Genomic DNA, 22,757 nt, shown 5'->3' with positions numbered 1-22,757 from the left:
CAGAATGGCAGCATTGACATCAGAGATTTTAGTATGAAGGTGTTCAATTTGGTGTTCAAAACTGTGGTTACATTTAAGATTTGAATGACCGAAAGCAACACTGAATGCAAAAGGCACACATGACTAATCCTAATGACTAAATATTGTCTTATTAGGTTTGAACACACACACACGCACACACACACACACACACACACACACACACACACATGCACCGATAAACAATAATCCTACAGTGGGGAAAGATCAGTGCTTTTCAGCTCACAAGGATCATCATTTCAGTAGAGTTTTTAAAAGCTTAACTCGATGGCAAAGAGAGCAAGAGTATTTTGATATTTTTATAGCCGTAATCTCTCCCCAGTGGACTGAGATTCCTGCATGTGTCTGTGCGTGTGTGTGTGTGTGTGTATGTTTGTGTAATACATGTGTGTTACATAGAAGCAACAGCTGTATCAGAGACAAATTTTGCTCTATTTGTTTAGTTTTTTCTTCTTCTATTTCACTGACTTTGTCCATGTTTGGGTTCGTATGAGTTTATGCATAAATCTCCTTGAATGACACTGCCGGCCGCCGTGAGCCTGGACAGCTGTGCTCAGAAGATCATGTAGTCATGAATACTTAATCTTGGTTTTGAGATTAAATCTGCCTGCCTTGGTCCTGCCAGTTCACTGTGTGTGGTATATTTCCACATGAGGAAATGTGTTTGTACCTGTGGTGATAAAGGAGAGTGGGAAGCTGCTTTATTGATTAGAGAAGGGTGAGGTCAGTTAGCAGCTTTATAGATCATGTTTGTTGGATTAGTTTTGATTTACATTCAATCTGCAAGTGCAAGTACGTCTGAGAAACTGGGATTGTCATGGTATTTTCTCTTATACTTTGGTGACTATAGAATCAACAGGTCAAGTAGATTTTCCAGATTTAAAAAAAAATCTCAATAGAGGAAGAGGAAGAAGACCACAATGGAAATTTTCAACTGTATTTTGTTATGCACAACATTCCAACAAAATATGAATTTATCAGTGTATGACATTTTTATATAATATTTGTTTTAATGTGTCAAATAAATAAAATCAAAGCAAAACAAAACCAATACAATAATTTCAGTGCGTGCATGTTCGATGAGTCCTGTGTTTGCACATCTGCAGCCAGTTGTGATACTGAGTCTCCTCTTGATTTATACACAGTGCATAAATCCATGCTATTATATTTTATTCAAGTGTGACATATTTTGTTAACTTACTTTGCTGTGTGGTTGGACAACAGTACACAGATGTACGATGGCCCTGAGGTGCAAAAAACACATTTCACAATCCATGTTTTCTTAAATTAGTTTTTTGTTTTGTTGTTTTGTTTCCTCTAATGTTGTTTGGAATCATTTAACATATTTAATGGAAAAATCATGACAGTGCCGAAGGTGCCACAACCACAGAACAAAAACTGAGAGGGGAAGCTGAGGAGGGAGGTCTGATGAAAGAGGGAGGTATGATGAGGGAGGGAGGAGGAAACAGAAGGGGAGGAGAGAGGAGGTGGGACTGGGAAGCAGATGCTGGCACGGCTGTGCAGCATGTTAGCTACCATCCCCTCCCTCACCGCAGCCACTCCCCTTCCCTGCCTCTGTGTTGCTCCCTCACTTACTTTTGGTCCCTCTCATAATCTTTATCCACTATCTGGCCACACAGAGTGAAGGGAGGAGAGTATCCTACTGCCTCGCTGCTTGTCTTCAAATCATGGGATAGTTACAGCAGTTTTGCTTTAGTCTCAGGGGTTTCTTCTCAAATTTGGAGGATGACCGTGGAGCTCGTTGTACACATTTCCTTCCACCACCTCTTGGGATTATCACAGAAATAGCGTGTGTGTATGTGTATGTGTGCGTTTGTGTGTGTGTATCTGTGTCTGTCCAGCGCTATGCCTACATCTAATATTCTTGAGTCTAGCAGCAGGAGTGGATCATCATGAGAGGGGGTCACCACCAGCGAGGGTGTGGTTGTCAGCACCTGTTCAGAAAACTGCTCAGCAAATGTGGATGCTGCTTTGTCCGAGTCAGAGGTATGTGGATGCTCTGCTCATCAGGAGGAAGTTTACTGTCACTGTTGGTTCACTGTGGAGTAAACACACCAACTTTATCTTTATTTATAATATACCTCTATTAGGTTGTTTCGCCAACCTCCCAAAGTTGTTGCAATTAATATTTTTTCTTGTGCACAATGATTTGCAAAGTTTGGAGATGCAACGCGGTACCACTTTCTCATTGAACCTTTGTTAAATTCACTTTACCTTTCTTTACAAATAATTTTGACTATTTTAAATATTTTTTTATCCATTCACATCCCAGTCGTATTGCATGTTACTGTAATACTGAAAGGGCGGCCACATATAGCTATATACACATATAGCCCCAAAAACAAATGATGGGGCTGTTCTTCTGTGTATCCTTCATATTCACTGCAGAAAAACTGAGAAAAAAAAACAATTATGTTTCTCTTTCTTCATTTCACTTTTACAGGATTCATAAAAATCTAGACAAGAGTATTTGAAAGAACACTGAAAACAGAATTATTTTGTTTATATTACAGTGATTTTACCTGCATTTATACTGTAGATGCAAAAAAATATAAATTGATTGCTGAAAAACACATAACTTCGGCTAATATGTGTATCAACTTTTACGCTAGTCGTCCTTGCATCCAGGCTAATATTAGCATTCTTATGCTAGCCATGTCATGTAAGTGTTGGTTTATTGGTCAACTATAATGTTGCTTGAGAGCTACTTCTTTGAAACTGAATAATTAGCTAAAATTGTGAACTGCTCCATATTCATTTTGCTAGCTAGCTACCTGACCAAAGTTTTAGTTTTGTTAAAATGCTAATGGTAATTCCTTGGGGTTACAGGTCAGGTGACAATTGCCCCTGGATTGAAGACAGAAAAAGTGTTGGTGAATTTTGCACTGAATAATGATAATATTCTATTACTTAAGAGATAGGACTGAAAATGGTGTAATATACCTTTGAATATAAACTTTGGCTTTGAGAAACTTACATCAGCTCCAAAATGACACAGTGGCAGTGTTGTTTGTGGATTTGTACACCTTCAAAAGAGACTGTTCCATATTTTGGATTACATTAACAGTAAATTTGTGGTCTGTGTTTGGAAATAACATGATACAGATATAGCAAGAGCAGCCAGTGATTCATGTTCCAGACGGACTAAAAGTCAGTGATAGAGACACATCTGGATCTCTGCAGTCAGGGTAGCCGCAGATCACTGAATCACGGAAGCACAAGACTTAATGAGTCACTGTCCTAAAATTCCTTTCCACAAAAAGCTTCACTTCAGATTTATGAGGCACAAAATGGTAACGTCATTGTACCATTATTGTCTCTGCATCACTGACATTAATACTATAAATGATGAAAGCATTACATAGTTTAAGACTCTAACTCTTGCTGTTTCTATGCTTTTGGTTTAGATGCATTTTTGACTCCTCGGCTGTTCTATAGATATACTATGTATACTATGTGTGTGGCAGTGACAGTTTGTGGCTATGTATACCACAACGTTAGAGGCTATGTGATGAGAGCATTACCTTTGTCTTTACATCAGTGCATTTTTGACTGATTTTTAACTGCTGTTGTGTTTAGACACAGTATACACTGTGTGTGTGGCAGGGGACACAAACAGAATTTCTTAATCCAAATCGCCGCAATATTGTGACAGAGCCAAGGCAGCTGTATGCACACAAACACACACACACACACACACACACACACACACACATAGACACACAAATATGTCCCATTACTGCCCCGATCCTTAAATCCTCTGTTGTTCCAGTTGCTCGGGGAGTGATTACAGAGCAGCTCTTCTCTTCTCTGCACTGCACTGATGGACGCTGCAAATAGATGTGTGAAATATGAAAATTAAAAACAGCCTTGTTTCGAGATGCCTTGCTTTCTCACTTTTGTTTGCAAAGCTTAATACAACATCTCAGACAGTTTTCTTTGGGATACACATCGCCTATGTGATGTGAAGTCAGTATTGTTATACAAGGTGTTTTTTCCCCCTCTGACTCTAAAAATACACTTTTTGTGACTGCTTTTAGTAGTCACAGTCAAGACAGCATCAGCTCTCTTTTTCAAACTGTTAAAAAAAGATCTGTTTATCTCTTCTTTTGTACCTCTGTGGTCACAAACAGCATTCTTTTCTTCATTTTCAAAGGTCATCCCCCTGTGGTTTGGGGCCTTCTCTTCTGTTTTTAGAGCTTTCTGATCTCCCTCTACCTCCCCTGAAGACTTCCTTCTTATCCTTCATTTCTTTTCATTTAGCACAATGTCCAACAGCTATTTATAAAGACAGAGAAACACCTCCAGATAAAGCATGTTTGAGAAACTTGCTTGGAAATCTACTTAAAAGTCCTGCCAGCAGTCTCACTGTCTCATTACACATACGTCACTTTGGCTTAGAAACTGCCTTGACTAATAGTCCATTAGCCTACCAGTGTGTGTGAGGTCATTGCTGCCAGTATGTGAAGGAGTAAACATGATGACTAACAAGCACAAAACAGTTTTTTCCACAGTGCACCTACATGTGCAGCAGCCTTCATAAAAACTCATTTTTGCACTTTCGTTTTTGGTGGTTGTGTGATTGCCTCCTCTCCTTTTTAACTTGCACTTTCAATCACTCCTTTCCCCCCAAATGTTCTGGGTCCTTAGAAACCACAGGAACTAATCTCAGGAACTAAACTTGGAACTAAAAGTCCCTGTTATGCAATCCTGTTTGCGTTTCCACTGTCTGAGGATCTGGTACATCATGCAAATTAGACCCATGATGACTTAAAAAAATGACAGTGTTTGAAATGCAGTATTCACACAGGAGGAAAAACAACACAGATTGGGCCTGTTTTTCTTTGTATTTACTGTTGCATGGCTGATGTTTGAGATGGATCACACTGTCTTTTGAAATTAGTTGAAAATCTGACAAGGTCGTCTTACTTTACTTGCGTACTTTCTTTACAGTGAGATATGTCCACCCCTCTTCCTAAAATCGATACAGTATTCCTTTTTTTCTGAATTAAGTGGTACACAACCTCTAGAAGCCATAGATTGTACTCCTACACAGAACGTCTGCAAAGTTACTGTACTTTTGAAATGTACTACCCTCTGAGCAGGGACTTTTGGGGGGTAAAACAACCTCCCTGAAATCTCATTTAGACCCTGGACAGGTTCCTGGACAAGTTGCTGCAGCTAATCAGACATGGTTCTGTGTCCCTACAGGAGCAGGGTCCAACAGACACAGAAAACTCAGCCTCGTATTTGCAGAGAAAGACAATTCAAAGTACTTTACATAATGCATTAAAAAAATCAAGCTATAAATACATGTTAGAATATTACATAAATTAAAAAGATGATAATTAAAACAAGATAGTATTAAATACAAGATGGAAATTCAGTCACAGGTTAAATTTAGTCAGAGTCAGAGGAAGTCTTATCTTCTAGAAGTTTGATCCAGCTCTGTGGTGCACAGTTACTAAATGTTGCTTCCTCTGTGCAGAGTTAGTAGACTGCTACCTGATGAGGGAAGGAGATTTTGGTACTAAACCACTGAGAGATAGGCCGTAATTGAAATTATATTCTACAATACAGTGGAAGCCAGTGCAGAGAGCTCTTACTTCTGAGAGGATGTGTTGTAGATAAGAACATTTTCGGGTGGCAGACTAAAACTATGACATGTGACCACAGTGTACGAGTGAGGGTGTACACAAGCAGCTTGCAACGTCGTGGGAAAAAGGAAATGGTGGCGTGAGGAATTGGAGGAGATGGCCAGCTACACTGTAAAAAAAAACCTCTAACTGGGTCAGTTGTCAGCACACAGGATGTAATAGCATGTGATGATGACGGGATATTAATCAGAATCATTCTTGTCATAGTTACTTGAAAATACAATTGACCCACTCTAACTAAAATTAAAAAAAGGTCTTGTGAAAGCAGCTTTCTTGCCTGATCAGAAAGAACCACCATAGGGATACAATTGTTTAGACATACTTTCTCATTCAAGGGAATGTGAAGGTGTGTCCAAACTTTTGACTGTACTGTATCTGGTGAAATGTACATTCACATCTGTTAATGCTTATTGAATTAGTGCCTGTAACTGCCACAACCCTACCCATGGATAAAAGCAGAGTTTTACCTTTTTAAAATTGCTTAATGAATCCACTTGCAATGTAGCTGTGCCCACTGACCAGTGGATAACTGATAGCATTAGCAGCAGCAGTTAGCAATGTCAGTAGCAATGTCTCAAAATTAATTAGTGAAGACTGGACTGGTTGGAGGTGTTTTATTGCAAGTCAAAGCCATGTAAAAGGTGTAAGCAGCAGCACTGTTTAAATTTAGGATAGATAGTGAGAACAGCTAGTCTTGGTTTTGGAAGCTTTTCAACGTGACAGCAACTGTAGTCTAACTCAATCAACATTTCATAGCTACATTTCGAAAGTCTTCAATTTAATGTGGCGCAATGAAGATGACACATTTATGTATGTGTGTTTTTAATTCTGTGAATCTCTCATTCTCGCAAATTATGTCTCAACCCTGCTCAGAAGTGACTGGGTGCAGATGACTTGAGAGTCACAAATTTGTATTTTTGGTGATGACAGCGGTGTGGACTGGGAGGTATTTTGCCTCGGCAGTATTTCAACAGGAGGGAAAGTGGGCTGTTTGAGCCCAAAAGACTGGGTTTGATTGCAATAATGATGATTGCATCCATCAGCATGCACAAAATATGAAGCAGCAACAGCAGCAGCAATCAGCTCCTGCACACGTGACACGCAAATGAAGGCTTGGCACGTAACATGTGCAAAGCTTTAGTCATGCTTAGACTTGGTAAAGTGTCATGCTGTTTAAAGCAGCGCTCCAGCAGCATCTCAATAATTCCTGCTGTTGCTGACCATGACCATTTATGGGGTTGAGTGGGGGATAACATACCCGACGTAGTTAACTGTCTCAAACCCATCTGCTTTAAGAGAGAGCAAGGGATCACATCATCAACACTTCCATGATGGTTAAGTGGGTCATGGGAGCAGATAAACTTATCTCTCTAAAATCAATGCCAGATAAGCACAAATTAACACTACTTCTCACAGTCAATAGTCCAGTATCAGTATGATCATTTTTACACCTAAAATTATCAATAATTTAACTATAACTCTTGCTTTAATTAGACCACCTAGTGTTTCATAATACTGAAATGTTTTCATTTCAAAGAAGCATTCATGTGGTTGATGTTGATTCATTACATCTACCCATTGTGATTCAGAAATGGCTACTAATTACTCATTAATTCATAGCACATCATACTGCTGATGATAGACTACTACAAAGTCTAACTCAAATATACCAACTGATAAAGTACTTTAAAGGACAAGGCTGGGGATTCTCTATATTTTTCTCATAGTCAGCAAATCTCATGCACAGAGCGAAACACAATGAACTGAGTCTACTCTCTGTAGAAGTGTTTGTGTATCCAAAGCCTGATATATTATATTCCTCTATGCCGTAGACCTCCACTGTTGTCCAAAAACTATTAAAATCATGTCAGTGAGCCACACTGCTGCACTGGGTGACATATTCCTTCACCACTAAGATTATGGGCATGTTAGTTTGTTAACAAACATCTCCAAAGACCAATAACAGTTATCATGTTTTCAGTCTCTTGAGAGTAGGCCGTTTACAGTGTACAACCTCTTGACTTTGTACTGAGGTTCTTTGAGAAATATAATGTGCAGTACAACATCAAAAAGTTTTTATATGAAGCACAACAAGCTAGTAAAGCTCTGTGTTCCCACAGCTGCTTAGATGGACACACTCTCCGGAGACTGAAAATACAATAAAATTGGTTTAGTTTTGATGACTTTAAAAAGTTGAGGACAGAGATTTAACAGGATTGCTTTAACAGAAAAGGTTAAAATACACTCTTTGCACACCTGCATTTATAGGACAGACAAGTGTGTCAGAAGAGCTACCATTTAGTAGAAGTAAACTCTGGCACACAGCCTTTTTATTCACAGCCTTTTTTTGGTCAGTATTAACTGCAGAAGTCATTGTGAGGAACATGACCAAAGAAAATAGTGAGTGTCCTGGGGGTCAGGACACTCACAAGAGGTCACTAGATCATAGGCCAGGGTAGGACAACAGTAAAAACAAGGTTTTTTAAGTTTCCTTCTAATTTTTGCTTCCTCTAATTTTTTTTAATGATCTCCACAAGCCTTTAAAAGCTATTCAAATAAAACAAAATGATGCCTCTTTCATTTAACTGGTAGACAATGGAATGTGTGATGAGAGGTCCCAGGTGGACTTTGCTTTATTTTAAGGGGTCGCAAGCCAAAAATGTTGGGAACCACTTTTGTCTACAGTCCACAGTTGACTATCAGCAATGAGGGTGATGAGTAATTATTACTGTGTTGAAGAATACTGCTTCAGTAAAAATTACATAGGAAAAGGTGACAATTACTGACTTGAAACATACTCCAAAAAAACTACACAATCAACACAGTTATGTTAACAGTTACAGTAAATGCAGTTAGTCATTTCCACTCTTGTATTCAGCAGCAGTGGAGTGAACGCAGCACTAGAGACATGGTTGCTGCCAGCGTTGGAGCTGCCAGTGTCCTGTCTGCAATAGGCAGGATTACTATCATAGTGACCCCTGACCAATGTTTTGGTCCCGTTTGCTGCCATCTCTCTGGGTGTGTTGTTTCAACCAATGGGGTTGCAGGAAGAATACATCCTCATCCAGCCTTAATCCATCTGTCTGTCCTCTATCTGAACACAGGAGAGAATTTGTGTTGCACATTAAACCACGTCCCTAACTGACATGTCACACAAATCAGCATCAGCAGTGTATAAAAATGCACTTAAGATTAGTGTTTTAACATTATTCAGTAATAATATCAATTTTGTGTAGAATTGTTTAGTATTATTCAGTTGTCTGTAATGTCTGCTCGCAAGGACGCATTCGCAGCATGCATGCTTACACGCTCTGCTGACACTCCCTGCTGTGTGGAAGGTGGCCCAGCTGTTGCTCTGTGGGAAAGTGACTCTTTACATAAGCGTCTCAAACAAACATGACGAGCTGAGTCGCTCAGTTCAGCTGTGATTTGGATGTCACTGTGACCATCACACACCATTAAGGGTCAGTTCAGAGAAAATGTTGATGAGTTTGTAGAAAAACCTGCATCTCAGCTGCAGTAAGGTGTGCTTATTGTTTCAACAGATGGTCAGATGTGAGAGGTACTGTGTGACCCGACCTTGAAAGCACTATCACAGATAAAAAACAAGGAGACCAGATGGCTGTCAACGCTTCGGGTGATAATATACAGTGTGTGTGCATAGGGGCATCTGTATGTTTGCACCAACTGATTTTGGTCATTTTGTTCTTTTTTTCCAATTTGGGTCCCATATTTAGAAGAAAGACATTTTTGATGAAGCCACTCTGACAATTTGTGCTTAATTGTATGGAGCAAAACATAACTTTTGTGAAATGTGACGGGAATCACAGGAGAGAAAAAAATGCATTCTTTTTTTTGGCATGCTAGCAGCGTGGCTATACGGTTAACATGTCTAGAGTCCAGTTGATCCATCACTCTGGTCCAGACTGAATCTCTTTTTGATGGATCCGGTTAGAAATTTCAGAGAGGATGAATTCTCTGATCTGAAATAACTAAAGTGATTCCCTGATGTGAATTTTAAACCTTTAAAACCTTTAAATGACCTTCCCATCAGCCCTGTGCTTTGTGCTAATTAGCATGTTAGCATGGTAACACCCGCACTAAGACAGTGTATATGATAATCATTATACCTGCTAAACATCAGCATGTTAACTGTTGTTGTTGTGAGCACTTTAGCGTTTAGCATAAATCAGAATCATGTTTGTCACTTTGATGGTAAACACTCATGTACTCATAGGTACATGGGAGCAAAATACCATTCTCCACAATTCAATATGTACAACAAACAAAACACAACTAAAAGTCATTAATAATCACTAAGAAGACAAATGTACACTCCATTAAAAACAGATAACAGACAATAATAATCACTAGTGTTGTAGACTTAAAGCCTTGTTTTGCAACAAATGTCTTGCAGCTGTGTTACTTTCACCTCTTTCTCTTTCACTATCAATTATTTTTCGTTTATCATTTAAATTCCACATTTTTCTAAATTATTTTTCTTTCCTAAACTAGTTTGTTATTTTTGGTCTGCATGACTTTTGATAAGATTCATTTGGAAAATAAGCAAACTGTCCTAACTGTCCACTGGTTCAACTCTCCCTCCCCCAAAGAACCGCCAGATACACAATAACACACTCTTTGTCTCCATCACTCACTCACAGACACACACAGACACGCACACACACAGACACACACAGACACACACACACACACACACACACACACACACACACACACACACACACACACACACACTCTAAATCATCCCATTATAGAAATGAGTTTTTTGTCACTCAGTGTATGACACTGAAGCAGCAGATGATGAATTCATTTTATCACAGCCTTTTTTTTATTGTTTTGCAAGACAGTGACTATTTGTCTCACAGTCATATCAAGGTATCAGCACAGTGACATGATGAGTATGCATGTATTGAGTATGCATGTGTGGACTGGATATATGTGTATTATACTGCTTTTAGGGATTTTGCTGGACACCACATTTGCACCGTGGGATAAAATAAAAGGTCTGGAATGGAGCAAGAAGAAAAACACATTATTTAGTATTTTAGTGTCAGTATGGTGTCTTTTTTAATGGCTGTATCAGACAATGTTGGCAAATGCCTGACCCAGATACTCACTGGCTTCTTGAAAGCTTGTTATTATGATTACAGCTTACATAAATGTGCTGACAGGGAATAGTGGCTTCTGGGAAGAGTCCAAAACGACAAAATGGGGCTCCTAAAAGATTCCACTTTGCTATGATCAGCAGAACAGAGTGAAATGTTAATGTTAGGGTGCTTGATTAAAACAGTGTGGTTGAAGATTAGGTACCAGTTTCCATAGTCAAGAGACTTCAAGCTGGAAACAAAATCCAGCTGTGGCATGAAAGGGTGTCAGCTTCACTGTTGGTTCAGCCTGAGAATGAGGGCAGTTCAGTACAGACATGATGAGCTCAGTCATCATCACTGACTTTAGGTCACACAGAGGACTGGAAAAATCAATCCAGTTTTTATCTGTTAAATATTTCATTCAGTAATCAAATGATACAGTACGTGAAATTCAGTCAGTGCTTACAAAATTGACTGCTTTTACTGAAGTAATACTTCCTTATTCACTGTAGATAACAAAATTAAATGAAATGATTGAATAAAGAGTTTTATTAAATTCTTACAGAAAGTTATTTTTCCCAAGAAAGCATCAGTTTTCACTCTGTGAGTCCGCTCTGGTCACCAGCACAATAGCCTCCCTCTTAATAAATATGTCAGTATGGCAATATGTCAAATCAGTTTGTGCTGTTATTGTTGTTACACTTTAAATGTTCCATATTTCCTCTCCCTTTAGAGGCCAGGATTAAACAATCAAAATACCTGAGCACTAATGTCTTAATCTGTTGTGTTTGTGCACTCAACTGACCAACACAGCAAATGCAATTAATGCAATGGATGTGTCTTATAGAGACACTTTCCATACTCAGTTGTGCTTTATTTGAACTGCCTTTAAAAAACATTTTGAACTGGACAGTTATGTAAATTGTGTGGCCTGTCGTTTTCTCTTTACAGTGTAACAAATGCATGAAGTCAAAATAAAGTAATTTCCACCTATATTCTTAAGACCTTTTTCGTGAGAGCTTATCTGTTTTTGTGTTTATAGTAATTTAGGGGCGGTGGGTACAGTAGCTGCAGCTACTAAAGTTACAGTTAGGGCTTAACGCAGGAAATTGAACATTTTTGTGTAGAAATCTGTCTGCAGCATCTGACCTGAGAGGATATACCCCACAATTAGCTGCTGTACTTTAAGCCAATCCTCCCCCCCACCCCCCCACCATCTTTCTCTCTGTAGCAGAGTCGTACTCCGTGGCATGCAGTGACGGCAGTATTACCCCATCAGTGGGCCCTGTGCCCCACCAGGCCTCAGGCAGCTCCAGCCCCTGCTCACACACCTCGTCTGGAGGATCACGGCACCCGGTCAGCGCCCTGAAGAAATGGCTCACCAATCCTGTCCGCAAGCTGAGCTCTGATGCCAGAGGAGGAGCGGGAAAAGTGGAGAAGCAGATGTACAGGTCAGATGGGAAGCAGCCGCCATCGCTCTGTTCCCACGGTGAAGCTCAGCCAAGGCCCCTGGAACAGCACAACAACTATACCATCCTCCCCACTGGAGACCAAGACATGGTGAGACCCAGAGATTTCAATTTAATGTATACATTTATTCTTTCTGAAGAAACACTTTTTATGCTTGTTTGTGACGCCCTTTTTTTAAAACAATTGCACAGGTGTGGAAAGGCAGTTTGCCGAGGCCAGCATCTCCTTCTCCTGCACAGCCCTTCGGTCAGAGCTACCCATCTGACCTCCTGCCAGGCAGAGACACACAGAGTCTAGTAATGTCCTAATTCTGTATTATTTCTTTACTAATCTTCTCTGATTTTAAAGTGATTGTGGTTACTGTTGGTAGTTCATTAATATGAGATAAAACCAAAACCAATGGAGTATTTCTTTGGAGGTTGTAGAGGAGATAAAAGGCACAATTTGTGTTATAAAATCCACATTTAGACACTGGTTACTTTGTTCGTCTAGCTGACAAGAATATTTTCAATATAAAAATAAGCTGCAGTGCAGAAACAATTGGGGAACGATGTGTAATATATTAAAATCATTGTTGCAATAATTGGAAATTATGCATTGTTTGAAACTGTACTTTTTACTGATGAGAACATATAATTAGATTAGATAGCCAAACAAAGTAGGTAAGAAAAACACAAAAGAACTGTTTGAATTATGCAAAGTCAAATGTGCTCTCAACACTAAATCATTTGCTCCCCTCACAGTTATTTTAACTCTTTCAGCAAAGCCTCTCCTATCAACAAACACTTGGGTAACACAGCTCTCATGAGCTAATTATCTCTAAATGATTGAAACCAAAAGGGGACTCACACTCAAACTATGACTCACAAACATGTTCCTCTACATCCTGTTCAGTTGTATCAGCACATCATATATGCACACACATCATTTGACTTCCACCAATTGTGTCAAATAAATAGAGAATATTCTCACATTTTGCTGCATGTTTGAGCGTGCTGACACACAAACACACACTTCTCTCTGGTAACCCTACACTGTAGTGAAAGGCTCTGTAGAGTGGGATCAATCCTGTGGGCTTTTCTAGACGGCATCTGGAAGTAATCAACTAGCCAAGCAGCCTGTAACAGGCTGAAATGGGGTCAGGGTTGGGGGTGAGCCAAAATTAGAGAGGCCTACAGGCAAGGTGAGAAGCCTGTGGATGTTGGACAGTGCTTCTCCAAAGATGACAGGGTCAGGTTTCATAAGCTTTACATAAGAGATAAGAAGAATCTTTTAAGTATTTTACCACTGAAGTAAATGAATGTCCTCACTTTTAGCCTAAGTCTAAGCATCTTTTGGGACAATATCATTCAATAGACACCTGCAGCTTTATGATTACTTTGGCTCTTTGTTGTTGTCCTGCCTGCGTCAGGGTAAATTAGAGGCCCTCATTGTCTCTTGAAATCAATCATTCAATTCGACATTTTGGAAAACATACTTACTTGGTCTCTTATCTGTAGGATCAACACGAAGCAGCTACTTAGGATCGCTCAGCAGAAAGGCTAGAAACACATAGTTTCATGGTAACACACAATTGTAATTCTCTACCTACCAAAGTCTGGGGATTTCTAAATGCAAGGTAGCTGCCTGAATGGTGTTGACAATGGCCACTAACAAACCTACACCTCTTACATTTCGTCAAGGACAGACCTTACCAGAAATGATGTCCCCAGTGAGCTTTAGAGATTTTTTTACACTTGAAAGAGCCAGTCCAGCTATTTTCCCCTGTTTCCAGGCTTTGTGCTAAGGGAAGCTTATCGGCTGCTGGCTCCAGCTGCATATTTGCCAGAAAGACGTTAGACTAGCATCAGTTTCTTAAAACAAATAAGCAAATTTCCTAATGGATTCCTTTCACTTCCTTGTAATTTTTGGAGGAGCTAATGGACCTTTATTTGTTAAATGGGGAACATTTAGGGCAAAAACCAAGCTAAGCTCTGCAGTTTTAAATGCTCCTGACAAGCAGATCAGAGCCAGAGTGGAGATGGAGTTTCCTCAGATGGCTTTCATAGTCAGGATGTCTGCTCGTTGGGGATGAGAACAGTTGAGAGAGAGGGAGAGAGAGAGGGAGAGAGAGAGAGAGAGAGAGAGAGAGAGAGAGAGAGAGAGAGAGAGAGAGAGAGAGAGAGAGTGAGAGAGTGAGAGAGAGAGAGAGAGAGAGAGTCAAAAAGTCAAATAACTGACCCTGAAAAAAAGATAAAATCAACAGAAAGTGCACATTTGACCTACAAACTGCAGAAGGATTATTATCCAGAGCACTGAGACCGAGAACAAAATGTGGTGAGACTACATTATGTCAAGAGGATTACAGTCACATTCACATTAGAGCTTTTAGGTGAGGAGTGATATTGGTTATATAACAACACACCATTTAGTTACCCCAATCTCTGTTATATGACCTAAATTTGACACATTTTGCTTTTTATTCACCTTCATCCATGGGGCTCAATTCTACTTTTTTAATGTCTTTGCTCCACAAATCTCCCCAGCAGCAGTAGCAGCAGCAGCGCAAGGAGAGACATTAAAAAGTGCTTATTACTATCAGGTTACTACTCAGGGATTTAGGGTGGCATGACTTTCCAAAAGAGGATCAGCAAAATTGCCTTACTGATGAGTTCCCCAGCATAAGACACAAGTCTGCATCCCAGCTCGTCTTGTAATTTTTCCACGGATGTGTGCTGGCAGGTCAGAGGATGCTCTAGAGAGCGTTTAACGATTTAAATGTGTGTGTGTGATGTCCAGCGGTCAGACATCATGATATCATAGGGTTTCACCAGTGGTACAAGAAGTACTCAGATCCCTTATTCAAGCAAAAGTAAAACAATGTTTGTAAAATACTCCATTATAAGTAAAAGTACTGTATCAAGTAAAGGCGGAAAAGTATTGTCAGCAAATTGTGCTTGTGGTATCAAAAGTAAAAGAACTTATTCTGTATAAAAATGGCTTCTGTGACTTAAATATTACTTTATACTACTATTAGATATCATGCTAATATTGATGCATCGATGCTTAAGTAGCATTTGGCTCATTAAAAAAAAGATATTTTTACCTATTTAAATGAAATCTGCTTAGTGTAAGAAGCCAAAAAGTTCGTAAATGTCCAAAAGTAACTGCATTATAGCTGTAAAATGAATATGGTGGAGTAAAAAAGTGCTGTATGTCTCTGAACTGTAGTATAGTTGAAAGTAGCAGAAAATGGAAATATTGTGAAGTTAAGTGCAACCTGAGTAAATGCACTTGAATGACTCACTGTCTGTCTCCTCTTACATAATATGTTTTGATGATTCTTAACACAAGCTGTACTTTCTTTTTTTTAATGTAATCTTAGAGCTACAAATCCAGCATCAACACTCTCCAAGGGGACGACATCTGCATTGTGACTGATGATTCAGGGAGCCAGTGGTCTGCTGTAGTGGACAGCGAGGAGGAGAGAAACATTGCCTTAGAGAAGAGCATGTAGGTGTTGACCTCTGCATTAAAAGAATAGTTTTGGGAAATACATTTATTTGCTTTCTCCTTGAAAGATAGATGAGAAGATTGCTACATCTCGTAACAGAGTGGTAATAATCTTCTCATCTAATTCTTGTTAAGAAAGCAAGTAAGTGTCTTTCCCAACATGTCAGACTATTCCTTTACCACACATGTACTTTTCTGATTTTATTAAAGTGATTTCTTTTTCTGATTATGCTTTATTTGCTGTTTTAATCTCTCTCTCGCTCAGATATGTGCTGACAGAGCTAATAGAGACTGAAAGGTTGTATGTGGAAGATCTTGGACTCATAGTGCAGGTGTGTGTCTCACTTCAAAGCATAAAAAATCTGCTAATATAATTCATTCTGCAACAGTCTTTTTTCATTTGGAAACGAGCATCCTTTGATATGATAGACTTCTGTGTGTGTGTGTGTGTGTGTGTGTGTGTGTGTGTGTGTGTGTGTGTGCGTGTGCGTGCATTTGTGAAGGGCTATATGGTGTCCATGATCAGTCAGGGAGTCCCAGAGGATATGAAGGGGAAGGACAGGATTGTGTTTGGAAACATCCACCAGATCTACGACTGGCATAAGGAGTGAGTCAGAGATATCTCTTTTGTCTTTTTTTTCCTCTTGAATTTGAACAATTTTTAACTGTTTATTTTTTCTGAGCTTCTTATGTTTCATGATGGTCCAGCGTGTGTCATGTCCCCTGTGGCCGTGTGTTTCCTGCACGGCTGCGCCTGAGTGTGTGTGCGTGTTTGTGTGTGTGTTTATTTGGCTGGATGACTGTTCTTGCCTGACCTTTTCTGCTTCGTGTCAAACAGCTATTTCCTGGGCGAGCTGGAGAAATGTGTGGGGGATCCAGACAGCTTGGCTCAGCTCTTCATCAAACATGTGAGTCTATAGATCAGTGAGTAACAAGTGCTAATGAGAATATCCATTTCTAGTCCCTCTGCGTGTTATGAGTTTGTCTGAAAGTTGCGGCTGTCTCACAGAGAGATCCAGCTTTGCGTAAAAGTCTTTGGTCACCTGCCATCCAGATGTTTCTCCATCTTGCAGATCAGTTGTCTGCAGGTGCAGCCACACAATAAAAGCTCTTGTAATCACTCTGGTTTGACTAAAGAACTCTCAAAGCCGACAATCAGTGTTAAAGATGCTCCGCAGAGACCACGCTGTGTGTGGAAATGAGCTGGAATGACATCAGAAGTATTCACCGCCACGCTTTTATTGTTTTACACAGAGCACTGAAAACGCAGATTATGTAACGTCAAAGTGAAAACAGATCTCTATAAATAAAGAAAGTACAAACATAAAACACAGAATAACAGATGAGTTAGCAGGAGGATAAACAATTGCTGTTTTGATTGGTTGAAACTTTTTTCTGCTTGGTTCCTCTATCCTACTTCAGTCAGCATGGTGCAGCAAACCTAATTAAGAAATAACAAATTAAAGTGTTCTCTGTCAGGCACAGGAACTATTTAATGAGGGAACATTTCTGCACTGATTTAACAAAACTTCCCAAAATCTCTTGAAGGTAATGTGAACACAACAAAATTTGATATGGGACAGCTCAGAAGTTTAATCGCTTCTCTGTCCATCTCTGTCATCACACATATACATCATTTGCAGTTACAGTCATATGATCTCTCTCTCTCTCTCTCTCTCTCTCTCTCTCTCTCTCTCCCTCTGTCTTAAATTTTCAGGAGCGACGACTTCACATGTATGTTGTTTACTGTCAGAACAAACCCAAGTCAGAACACATTGTCTCTGAGTACATTGAGACCTACTTTGAGGTGAGAACTTAAATCTGTCACAACTTTATTACTACAGTAAAACATTCATCTTTCACCTATCGCATGTGTTGCTTTGAATTTGTTACAGCACTTAAGACATTTTCTCTCTTGTCTGTCACCTGACAGGATCTCAGGCAGCAGCTGGGTCACCGGCTGCAGCTCAACGACCTGCTCATCAAACCTGTTCAGCGGATCATGAAGTATCAGCTGCTGCTGAAGGTTTGCTTTTTAACACGATTCCACATGCATGACACTGTTACATGTTACTAGTTTAGATTTATTTCCCCCCCCCATAATATAAAATAACAAAACTCAGATTATGCATCAAATTTATGGAACTTTTAGCTCTAAAATAATGCTAATTTTTTAATGCTTCTTCCCCGTTTAAAATCACAACTACTCAAAACTTGTGTTTGGCACCCTCAGGACTTCCTGAAGTACTACAGCAAAGCAGGAAGGGATGTTGAGGAGCTGCAGGTATGAGCTCATTACAGAATGTATAAAAAAATGTAAAACACTATTCTGAATCTGTCTGAATCTATAAACATTTATTTGTGCAACTTGTTACGACTTTCTGAGCTTTATCCATTCATTTTGCTCTATCAGAGGGCAGTGGAGGTGATGTGTTTTGTGCCAAAACGCTGCAATGATATGATGAATGTGGGCAGGCTCCAAGGTTTTGAGGTGAGATTCCTTATTATCTGTCATAGCAGAAGAAACACATACATGTGACTTGGAGACTATCACAATGACTGTGACGAACATACTGTTTCAGGGAAAAATTACAGCTCAGGGGAAGCTGCTCCAGCAGGATACCTTCTCTGTCAGCGAGCAGGAAGGTGGCTTCCTTTCCAGAGCCAGGGAGAGGCGGGTCTTCCTGTTTGAGCAGCTGGTTATCTTCAGTGAGCCAATTGATAAGAAAAAAGGCTTCTCTTTGCCAGGGTACACCTTTAAAAACAGCATAAAGGTAAGAATATCTCTGTGTTTGAAGCGTTTTTCAGGTCTGATTTAGTGGCGGCTGATTGATGACGGCTGTGTGCTCTGCAGGTCAGCTGCTTGGGTGTTGAGGAACATGCTGAGGAAGATCCATGCTGTCTGGTCCTGACCTCCCGTGGGACTGACAGCAGTGTGACGCGCTTCATCATGCAGGCATCATCTCTGGAAATACAGCAGGCTTGGCTCGATGATGTGGTCCAAATCTTAGAGACACAGAGGAACTTCCTTAATGGTACCACAGCTTAATGTTTCCTCAATAAATCTACAGATTTAAGAGTTTCATGTGAGTAATTTGGCATTTCTTCCTGTGCACTGCAGCCCTTCAGTCTCCAATAGAGTACCAACGTAGGGAAAGCAAGTCAAACAGCCTGGGCAGGAACATAAAGTCTCCAACTGGCCTGCGACCTCACTCCTCTGCATCCATGGACCGACGTCAGCAGCCCTGCCTGCTGACTTACAACACCTCCCTGCCCTCGTTGCAACTGCCCCAACACAGCCTGGCCTCAAAAATGGTGAGTTTATATCGATGCTCCCTTCCATCATCCATATTTTTTCTTTGACATCATAAAAATTCACCCCATCCTTGATTTCTTTTTTAAATCTTAAGGTTTCCAGCCCTTGTGCTGCGAGACATCAAGACACTCAACTTCCACTCTCCTCCAACCAGCAGCCCAGTTTGTCCCCCAAGGTAAAATATGGACATGGGACGTCCAATGGCCTGCCGCCCCTCAGCCAACATAGCATGCAGGTACATCAGTCCCGGCCTCACACAACTGTAAAACAAATTATCCAATTCTTTCTTTAAGTAGAAGAAACAAAATTATATTATAAAGGGTTGGTTAAAAAAAAAAAAAAAAATCTCACATACCTCAAGAGTTTTCATTTTTATGTGTGCTGGTTTAGAGCTGTACATGTCTGAGGTGAATTCATCTTCAATTCAACAGCTATTTCTGTATTAAATATGTTAAAAGTCTGAATGAGTGAATATACTGAGATAAACCCACAGGATGTGGAAACTGAAACGTACTTGACTAAATGAAGTTGTTACTCTCTGATTGTAAAACTCATAAAATGATGCAGCTGTGACATTTATTACGTAAGGGGTTCTGTGATCATTATTGGTAAACACCCAATTAGGCATTTATTGTGAGTACAGATAAATATACCTAGTTTAAAATGGTGTAGATGAGATCGGTGGTCTCTTGTAGCAGCTTGATGTTGTCATGATCACTGATGATGAGAGGAAATGACTCTCTAGTCGCCTTTGTCAAATATCCTGTTGTTGTTTCTGCATGGATTTACAAACCTGGTCGACCTTATCTGTTGCCAGTCATTCAGCCATCCAGTTTATGGAAAACTGGCTGACCTGCTGTTTTATCTTATTCATTCAGACTTCCACCGAGAGGAGGAAGTAGCTTGATCACAGTGCTCTTATTAAACATGCATATCTGGCCTGATTCCACCGTGGCTCTCGTCCTCTTATTCTCTCTTTGTGTTTTTGGATCCGCACTGTTTCCATCCTGCTCTACGTGCCCAGTAGTACATACAGGTTTCCTATGCCCCTAAAATCCCTCTTTCTCTGGTGTTAGTCTCTCAGGGAGCAACATTTCCTCACCTTATGTGAATATGATATTTTATGCAACAACTCCGTAATCAAGTTTATGTGAAAGTAAAATCCAATGTTTAAAGCTGGACTAATCAATTTATATTATACTTATTAATCTATTGTTGTTAGGAATAGGTCGTATTTATTTCATTTCGCTCTCCTTTGAACTGACAGCTGCGGCCAACACATTTCAAAATGCCCAACTTTTACTTTGAAGGCTGTTTCCGGCACTCGACTTCCTTTTTCAATTTTCATTGTACAAGTTGGATAAAGGAACAAGTGGACGCTCTGTGGCGCTGAATTGCATTACACGTCTTACGACAGTGAAATAGGAAATACCCCCAAAATGGGATTTTTCATTATACAACGTAAACAATGCAGATGAATTATACTTCGTACACGGACCGTCTTTCTGTAACTGTTTGACCAAACTGAATTTTTGTGCAACAATAGAAATATTAAAGGTGCAGAGTTTGTAGTGGCATCAAGTATTAATATGTATTTTTCCATTAGTGTATAATTACCTGAAAATAAGAATGGTTTTGTTTTCATTACCTGGGAATGAGCCCTTCGTATCTACATAGGGAGCAGGTCCTCTTCACCAGAATAGAACAGAATGCCACTAAATACTACACATTAATCTTTTAAGTAGTGGTTCTTTATACCATTTTGAGATGTACAGTTAATCCATACATTTTTGTCCTCTTAGGATGTGACTGGCAGTGTCCAGGAGAGCGAGCAGTAATGACCTCCGATGACGCATGAACTCACTTTCCCCCTCTGGAGTTGGAGTGCCTCGAGTGAGTCTGGGAGCTCTGTCAGCATGTTTGCTTCACTCCTGTACAGAAGTCATCAAAGACTCTCTGTCTCTGTCTTCACTGTCCTAGATTTCCTTTTGAATTTCCTTCAAATACCACTATGGTGCAGGCTAATCTGGATTTCATCTTATATAATCATATTGGTTTGATTGTGTTCATTTCACAAGACAGTGATAACAGAGAGGAGAGAAATGTATTAAAATATGGATTTTAAGTACTACAGAGACTGTACTTCATATTGTATATGTATAGATTTCTTACTTTTTCCACTGAAAATTCCTTGATGGATATTTTTGTAATGCATACTATTTTCATAAGGGACCAATTCCACATTATTCCCCCAGAGAACTGGGAACTCAAATCCCTTTACACGGTCATACTCTTGTCCTCAAAAGACATAAATGAGTTTACTGGATAACTGCAGAGTCCAGCTTCACTGTGGGATCGGAATCTATATGAGCTGTGTATATCTGTGCATACCCTACAGATTTGCAAATAGCTGTGTTTTCCCTTTGGTGGGCTATTTTAACCCTGCCATTGTTTGAGTGTTATCTGAATGAAACACATTAGCAAACCCACACAAAGCCCACGTCATTATCAAGCAGAAAGAGGAAAAAGGGAACAAAGATAAAACAGAGGTGCTCATCTGTAACTGTCATCTTGAATGTAAATAATCTCATGTGGGATCATATCAGTGTAACTCTGTGGTATTGTGATGTGCTGATACACACACAGAATTAAAGAGAAATGCTGTTCAAATGCTGGTTATCATTTTTATGAGAAACACATTTCAGCACTACACATGCAGCATAAAACATCATGACCATGTTTGTGTATTGTAAATATAAATAGACTCATGAGAACACTCTGGAGGAAATGAAGGACTGATCATGCAGTTTTTGCAGCTTATGAGCACAAAACAATTTCACAACTCCCTAATCACAGGAAACATTTTACATTTTACTTAAAATCCCTTAAACTATCAATCCATAATGCCTCAGTGAAAAGATCCAGGTCTGAACTTGCAGATAAGTTTATGTTATAATATGCAATGTGTACTCATGGCTTTCTTTGCCTCCACTGTCTTAATTAATTTTTTATACTAAATCTAAACTAAATCTACTGTATGTCAGAACAGAGAAGCTGTTGGTATCTAGTTGAGTGGTTAAAGAAGATCATGCTCATAACTATGAATTTGTGAATCACATTATCAATTTGAAATTCCTTAATTGAACAATATAAATATCTATAACAATGTAAAAAATATATCTTTATATATCTATCTTTATATTGTAATTGTAAATAATGTATTTGCCAACAAATTTAGTGAAATTAAAGGTGAGCTGAGGAAATAACAGGAACAAAGCAGAACATTTTCAAACAGGAAGCCCTGCTGAAGTTACCTTACACTAGACTCATTTATATTAAAATCTCTTTTGCTGCTCACATCACAGGAAGCAAAAACAAAACTCTTGTCAGTGTCTTCATATTGCGTGTGCCACTGTGCTCCCACGTGGATTTCCAAAAGGCCTGCAGCACCTTAACACTCCAGCTGAAAGACTTCCTGGATCTCATTCAAATTCCCTTTAACATAGCAAACATCTTAACTGCTTGTTTTGGCTCGAAGCGATCTGTATCTATGACACATCAGGTCCCAGAGGCCCATTGTTCATTTGCACAATGGGCCAGTAGTGCAAGTGAGATTGGAGACGTACACGATGTATTCACACTGCTGCTATT

The 22,757-nt window shown here is 39.5% G+C and overlaps 1 protein-coding gene across 1 annotated transcript; it reads left to right on the top strand.

The window, feature by feature from the left end:
* Positions 1-1,887: 1,887 nt before the first annotated feature.
* Positions 1,888-21,769, top strand: arhgef25b (Rho guanine nucleotide exchange factor (GEF) 25b). Its single transcript, XM_053316483.1, has 16 exons — positions 1,888-2,046; positions 12,060-12,388; positions 12,490-12,594; positions 15,663-15,790; positions 16,056-16,122; positions 16,294-16,397; positions 16,629-16,698; positions 17,508-17,597; positions 17,724-17,816; positions 18,024-18,074; positions 18,204-18,281; positions 18,373-18,564; positions 18,645-18,825; positions 18,912-19,105; positions 19,201-19,341; positions 20,909-21,769. Exons 1-16 carry the CDS (start codon positions 1,953-1,955, stop codon positions 20,942-20,944), a joined length of 1,953 nt encoding a protein of 650 aa, XP_053172458.1. The 5' UTR covers positions 1,888-1,952; the 3' UTR covers positions 20,945-21,769.
* Positions 21,770-22,757: the final 988 nt, after the last annotated feature.

This window comes from Scomber japonicus, chromosome 3 (assembly GCF_027409825.1).
Source record: "Scomber japonicus isolate fScoJap1 chromosome 3, fScoJap1.pri, whole genome shotgun sequence".
Classification (NCBI taxonomy): Eukaryota; Metazoa; Chordata; class Actinopteri; order Scombriformes; family Scombridae; genus Scomber; species Scomber japonicus.
The sequence above is the reverse complement of the archived record's forward strand: the minus strand, read 5'-3'. Positions and strand labels throughout refer to the sequence as shown.